The 7,500-nt window shown below is 36.3% G+C and overlaps 2 protein-coding genes across 2 annotated transcripts in view; both read left to right on the top strand.

Moving 5' to 3' along the window:
- Positions 1-747, top strand: part of LOC125045567 — a 1,704-nt gene extending 957 nt beyond the window's left edge. The window contains exons 6-7 of the mRNA XM_047642897.1: positions 243-368; positions 516-747. Of these exons, the coding sequence (XP_047498853.1) occupies positions 243-368; positions 516-617 (228 nt within the window). The 3' untranslated portion in view covers positions 618-747. The remainder of the gene's footprint in view (positions 1-242; positions 369-515) is intronic.
- Positions 748-3,651: 2,904 nt separating this feature from the next.
- Positions 3,652-5,427, top strand: LOC125045568. Its single transcript, XM_047642898.1, has 7 exons — positions 3,652-3,663; positions 3,821-3,893; positions 4,011-4,057; positions 4,282-4,387; positions 4,598-4,707; positions 4,942-5,067; positions 5,194-5,427. The coding sequence occupies exons 2-7, from the start codon at positions 3,824-3,826 to the stop codon at positions 5,293-5,295; spliced, it is 561 nt and encodes a 186-aa protein (XP_047498854.1). The 5' UTR covers positions 3,652-3,663; positions 3,821-3,823; the 3' UTR covers positions 5,296-5,427.
- The last annotated feature ends 2,073 nt before the right edge of the window (positions 5,428-7,500 follow it).

The following is a 7,500-nucleotide window of genomic DNA, read 5'->3' as shown; positions in this document are numbered from 1 at the left end:
CGTGTTGATTGATATTATTTATATTAGTGCCGTGTCTTTGGTGTGTTTGTATCTCATTTTTTGTTGTACGTATTTCATACATTATTATGTTATTACATGGTTTCTACTTGTAAGAGAGTTGATAGATACTCTAGTCTTTCATATATCTTAGTTCAGTAATAAGTTTATTTTTTAGATTATAAAACGTGAGAGTAGGTGAACTCGTTGACATAGATTTATTTCATCGTTCCTTCGTCCCACAGCTGAAACCCGACGGAACAGTCGACCCGCAGCCTTTCTTGGACAGGCTGACTCTCGCCCTTAACGACACTCGTCCTGACATCCTCGAGCGCCTTCTTTACACTGCCGAGTCCTGTTCGGTCGAAAACGTGAGTTCCTGCTTTTGGTGTCAACATGAAATCGTAATGAAGGCCAAAGATCATGTCTTTCATACACATAAACTTTTATATATAAATACTTATACTTTTTGCCTTTGTTACTATACACTTTTTTTTTTCTTTCTTTTTCCTTTTTAGTTTTCCCAGATCGATGACTGGAAGACGTGCGTCCTCTCGGGCTGCGTCCGCCAAGACCTCCCGACTCCTGAGCCAACAACTGATGCTCCTGAGGAGGAGTGAGGCGCCAACTGTCTCGTCGCTTCCGTTGTCACAAAGCATATTACTAATACGGATTGCAATGTAAAATATTTGAAAGTGTCATGGCTTATTTGTGACAGTGATATAAATAAAAAATACTTGTGTGTCAATACTTTTTATCTGTTTTTTTCCTTCATAAATGTCGGGATATAAGGCTTAGTCATATAGGCAACATTATACAGTAATGAGCATTAAAATTGGCCGAATGAAAAGAATGCTAGAGAAAAATCAACTGGAGGATTTGGTAAAATGTATTAAATTTGTGTACTATATTCCCTGATTTACGTCCAGTCATTGAAATACACACATATGTGGATATGTAATATATATATATATATATATATATACATATATATATATATATATATATATATATATATATAGGTGTGTGTGTGTGTGTGTGTGTGTGTTTATGTATATATTTATATATATATATATATATATATATATATATATGTATATATATATGTATGATAACGCTTCCTTTCAGCTTTAAACTGTTTAATCTGGGTCTTGCATCCTTCCAAGAAAGTAAAAAATAAAGGTCCTTCCTTTGTATAGTTGGCTTTTCCCTTTTACTACACTGATATTGATAAATATTCTAATTTAATTCATAATATCTAATAATAACCTTAGAATGCAGATCACAATATTTTTAAACTTAAGGCACGAACACAAAGTATTTTAAAAACTCAGTTATATAGCCTGTAACATAATGCACATTTAAGTCTCTGCATGTGTATATATAAATATAAATATATATATATATATATATATATATGTGTGTGTGTGTGTGTGTGTGTGTGTGCGTGTGTGTGTGTGTGTGCGTGTGTGTGTGTTTGGAGTATTGCTAAATCGTTTGGCGCTTCACATTTTGAATTAAGAGATGAAACTGACATTGAATTTTCATCAGTAATGATCTTTGTGAATTCTTCCCAAAACTGAACATTTTAATGTCATTCGCGTTATCGAGAAGCTTCATTCTACTTAACCTGAACCTGTAGGACTATATTTGAAGTCCCACTGTAGAACTTACTCCTGCAACAGACCTTTTTCTTGCAAGGCACATTAACCTGCTCGGCTATTTCCTCGTCGTCCCCCATTTCATTCTTATATCTCTTACATCATCTCGCTTCGCTAAATTACTTTTCTTGTTAACCATTTGAATTATGGAAATTTGGCTCTTTTCTATCGAGTGCTTGTAGAGGTATGAATGGGAATGAATATCTTCACATACATTTTCTTCACTTGCAACAATGAACGCTGTTTATCTTGGATGATAGTAATAGTAATATTTGTATGTGTATGTGTGTGTGTGTAAATACACATATGTATGTATATATACATATAATATGAATAGTACACAATTCTTTTTCTCACTTGGCTTGAGAGACGTGGCCAGGGGAAGGATATGAAGTAATTAAAATCCCAAGACTATTTTTTCGCAGTTCCATTGATCGAGGAGGAATACCTCTGTATTTTTGAACATCCGCCAGATACGACAAGTATGTAAAGCCAAAACCGTCAGTTCCACCGATGTATGACTTTAACTGAAATTCCTTATCCTGCTGCCTGTTGCTTCGTCCTGACTAGATTCTATTCAGATGGACAGTCTGGAACTAGGTTTTTTTAAGCCTTGGCATGAATACATACATAGTTACACACAAGCGCACACACACAAACACACACACAAAGGAAATGGGAACCTGTGAGTTGGTACACCGTGTAAAAAAGGATACTCGTTCATCCGAATGAAGCTTTGAAGAACTCCGTGGCCTCAGTCTTTCCAATAGAAAACGGAACGCCACAGAAAAGGTAGATGTTCAGTTTGCAAACAGTGTTTAAATTTATAATGAATTTTGAAAAAAAAAAAAAAAAAAAAAAAAAAACTTTCTCGATGAGCTACCATCGTCTTCCTTAAGAGTTTTTTCTTGTTTTTACCTCATTACGCAAGTTGCGCATCGGCCTCGAAACCAAAGGGTGAGCAATCCTCCAAATATGGAAGAGGAATTTAATGGCAGCAGTTCTGAAGGGAGACTCATCCCCAGGTAATTATTCATTCCTGATGCATACACATATAAATTAATATATGTACATACACACATAAACCACACACATACACACACACATATGTGTGTGTGTGTGTGTGTGTGTGTGTGTGTGTGTGTGTGTGTGCATGTATGTATGCATACACATATACATACATCTATTAATATAGATGTATGTGTAAATATATGCATACACACACAGCATATATATATATATATATATATATATATATATAATTTATATATGTATATATACATATATATGTACATATATATTGACAAAGAGGTGGCATAGCTCGCTAGCTTTGCAATCTCAAGGTCTTGGGATCGCGCCTCTCATTCGACTGTGAGTGAGTACTAACTCGCTGGCGTCAGCATGCTCGGGTCAAAGTCGAGACGGAAAGGAACTGGATACCCTAATGCATCATTCCGCGACTTAGAAAGCTTGTTCCACTACGGACATGTACCCTGCTTATGGGACCAACTTTTCTGATATCCACATACACACGCACTAATACGCACCAATGACAACCCATTTGATAGCATAGAAACGATGTATAAATGATGTATCGTGCATCACAAATCTTACATAATGCAAAACAATAGTCGTGTAACAACAAATCGCGTATTTTTGGGCAAACTAAAAATTTAACGGCGCAAGTTACGACTTTTGAAAATAAGGTTTCCAGTCTGGCATACTCCCGCACATACATGTATATATGTGTATGTAGCGAACATTTTGTTCTTTTTCAATCATCGTGTTTTTTCTCTTTCCCATTTTTCGGCGTTTTTTTTTTTTTCATGTTTCTTGACTCCTTTTCCTTCGTTAACAAACAGCACAAAAGCATATAACGCACTGCATTTTGGATGCATGCATTTCCTGGTGACGCATGCGCAGGTATTACCACATTGAGTCATACATCTTGTATATAAACGACGATTTGTTTTGCTCATTCAGTCAGATCTGAACCATCTCTGCGGTAAGCACCTCAAAACCTAAATTTGAATTTGGAGTGGTGCTCTTGCTATAACTTAAAATTTGTGTTATGGCTTACATCGAGAAGCCATGATGGTAAGCTATATTTCTATATTTACTTATGCTGCATGGATATAGTAATAAGTATTGACTCTTTCCAGAAAATGATCAAAGCCTTGACCTTGTTGGCTGCTGTGACCACGGCTTCTGCCCTTCCTTCTTACTATCTAAGAGGTAAATATTTGGAAGAAAATGCCTTTGATACACATAACAAAAAAGAAAATATGAAATGTACACGTGCAGATATGACACACTTCATTTCGTAATATACCAAAATTATCTTTCCCTCAGATTCTTCATGTTATGAAGCCGAGAATGCGACCTTGTGTGATGCTGATGTGAGTACTACTTCATTTCGCTTGCGGAATATATGCTGATTTTGCTTTTATACAGTATCGCGGCAGTATATATATATATATATATATATATATATATATATATATTTCCTTCGTTGGTACTATGAAATATACCGATTCTGCCCCTTTACAGTAGTGTGCAACTATATCCTCGTCATTTTAGCAGTAACACTTATTTTTAAAATATGTCTGATGTCTTTCTAAAGCTCAAGGTATGCGAGGACCTCTTCACAGGCGACAAGGACGAACAGGCTAGGAGAGACATCTACAAGAAATGCCTCGACGAAAATGACTTCAGCCAACTCCATGACGGTCAGTCTCCAGTTTTACATTTGTGTCAGTTTCAACCAAGCTATTGTTATACTAATAAGGCATAATGAAATTGTACATAAGCCCTCATACTCATAGATGTTCAGCATTCACGTCCCTAGTATTGGCTTGCCATTAATGATGATTACATAAACTGAACATAAGACAAGCAGAAAGTAATTAGAATTTAAAGTCGTCTTTGTCTGTCTCCAGTGGACCCCGAGATCCTCTTCAGCCCCACAGGACTGGAGGCTCTTTCGCTGTTCGGTTCCGAGGAGAAGCACGAGGCTCTGAAGCAGTGCGTCCTTCGTGAGCGGGGAGAGGTAAGTGCATGTTGTGGGGCGCTGTTCAGTCGCTGTACTTTGCCTGGTGATTGGCAGGCGCTTTTGTATGGAAGTACGTTAGTGATGATAGTAATTGTATTTGCACCTATCTCTATATTATGCTTATTTCATGCAACATTATTATCCTATTAATTGGCTTCTACACAAAGTAGATATAAAATAAATTAATGTAAGCGCTTTTTCCCATTTTTTCATCTTCCCTTCTTCCCACAGGTGCAGCCCGACGGAACAGTCGACCCGCAGCCTTTCGTGGACAGGCTGACTCTCGCCCTTAACGACACTCGTCCCGACATCCTCGAGCGCCTTCTTTACACCGCAGAGTCCTGTTCGATCGAAAACGTGAGTTCCCGATTTCATCAACAGGATATCGTCATTAAGAACTGTGTGCCATAAATGTTTTTTATATTACTTATGCATTTTTGTCTTTATCGGTTGTTGTACTTTTTCTAATGTTCGCCCTTTTAGTTTTCCCAGATCGATGACTGGAAGACGTGCGTCCTCTCGGGCTGCGTCCGCCAAGACCTCCCGACTCCTGAGCCAACAACTGATGCTCCTGAGGAGGAGTGAGGCGCCAACTGTCTCGTCGCTTCTGTTGTAACAAAGCCTTTTCTTAATAAGGAGTGCAGTTATAAATATGAAAGTGTTATAGCCTATTTTTAACAATGATTTAAATAAAAAGAAAGCTTCTGTAATTCAAAACCTTGTATCAATTTCTGTTCCTTCCTCAGTATCGGGATATTAGGCTTATTTTGGCATTAGTATCATTACACAGCAATGAGAATCCGAGTTGGCCAAATGAAAAGCTATAGAAGAATCAACTGGAGAAAGGATAAATAATATATTCATATACGTATATATGTGCACATGTATATATTATATATATACACAATGCTTATTTTCAGCTTTAAACTGTGTCATCTGGGTTCTGAATCACTTCACGAAAGTTAAGAATTCAATTCCATTCCTCTGTATATATTTTGTTATTGTATAACACTAATAGCAATTAATATTTCAATTTATGTCGCAGAATGCAATATTCAAATCCATAAGGTACGAACAGAAGCTGTTTAACATACAGTATTCAATTATGAAAACTAACACAATGCACTTGTAACGCTCTCCACACACACACATACATACACACACATATATATGTGTGTGTTTGGGTGTGTATAGATAGATAGATGTGTGTGTTTGTGTTTGGCGATTCACCTTTTGAAATGTGATATGAAACTGACAGCGATATCTATGAATGCTTTCCAAAACTGGACATTTTAACTCCATTCGCGGATCCAAAAGCTTCATTCCCTTCATTCCAAGCCCCACTGTGGGAGCTGAACTCTCCAAGGCACTTTAACCTAGTCGCCCATCTCCTTTATTATTCCCCCATTTTATCCTTCAGTGTCTCTTTTATCCTCTCGCTTCGTTGTATTACTTTGCCTGTTGAGAGCCTTGAGTTAAATGTTAAATTGCCGCTCTTTTGTGCTTTTATGTGTGTGTGTTTATATATGTGTATAGAGGGACATATGTATGTATGTATATGTACACATATGTATATATACATATATTGTACATATAACATATAATTTTTATGTATATATACATATATATATACATATGTACATATTCACATATATATACATATATATGTGTGTGTGTGTGTGTTTGTATGTGTGTGAGTGTGTGTTTATGAGTGTGTGTGTGTGTAAAGACAGATATATATGAATATATATGTATATGCGTTTGATTGTTACAAATATTCATAGACAAATAACAGTATGCATCTGGAAAAGCGGCTTCATAGATTCAAAGGCTTTGGCAGGAAAACAATCCAGCGAGGGGGGGGGGGGGTACTGAGAGAATGGAGGGTGATAAGGGGGGGGAAAGGAAATAAGGACCCATGATTTTCATAGCCTCTAAAAAGAGTTTCTCGCTCAAAATATAAGATATATCGGTCCTACAGCGTGACGAATGAAGCTTCTAGAGAAAGGCATCAAACTTTGCAATAGAAAATGGAACGCCGCATTGAACAGTAGAAGTTCTGATTGCAAACAGCGTTTAGATTAATAATGAATTTTGACAAGCATCCTCGATGAGCTTATCATCACTTTCCTTAGGCCTTTTTACCTCATTACGCAAGTTGCGCATCAGCCTCGGAAGCAAAGGGTGAGCAATCCTCCAAATATGGAAGAGGAATTTAATGGCAGCAGTTCTGAAGGGAGACTCATCCCCAGGCATTGTTTATGTCTGATGCATACACATAGAAACTAATGTGCATACACACACACATATATATATGTATATATATATATATATATATATATATATATATATATATATATATATACATGTATATGTAATATGCAAATATATATGTATATATATATCATGTATACACATATATGATATATATATATATATATATATATATATTTATATATATGCGTGTGTGTGTGTATTTGTGTGTGTGTGTGAGTGCGCGTGTGCATGTATGTATTTATGCATGCATGCATGCAGACATGCATGCATATCATCTGATTGAAAGGTAGATGTAAGTACAGATGTGGTAATACCGTACACACACACACATATATATATGCATATGTACTGATAGGTAGATAGGTATATATACAGATGGTTGTGCGTGTTATACGTGCGTGTGTGTGTCTAAGTAAATGCACTTGTATATTCACACACGCCCACATACACACATACACTGATATACAGTATATGTAAATATACATATAAATACATATATATTTATATCTATAT

The sequence above is a fragment of the Penaeus chinensis genome, chromosome 37, assembly GCF_019202785.1.
Source record: "Penaeus chinensis breed Huanghai No. 1 chromosome 37, ASM1920278v2, whole genome shotgun sequence".
Taxonomy (NCBI): Eukaryota; Metazoa; Arthropoda; class Malacostraca; order Decapoda; family Penaeidae; genus Penaeus; species Penaeus chinensis.
The sequence above is the reverse complement of the archived record's forward strand: the minus strand, read 5'-3'. Positions and strand labels throughout refer to the sequence as shown.

What these genes read in the sequence shown, in the direction of transcription:
- LOC125045568 (XM_047642898.1), top strand. Translation starts at nt 3,824, where the DNA reads ATGATCAAAGCCTTGACCTTGTTGGCTGCTGTGACCACGGCTTCTGCC. An exon ending in TCCTTCTTACTATCTAAGAG is followed by an intron (nt 3,894 to 4,010) that starts GTAAATATTTGG and finishes TCTTTCCCTCAG; the next exon opens with ATTCTTCATGTTATGAAGCC. An exon ending in TCCTTCGTGAGCGGGGAGAG is followed by an intron (nt 4,708 to 4,941) that starts GTAAGTGCATGT and finishes TTCTTCCCACAG; the next exon opens with GTGCAGCCCGACGGAACAGT.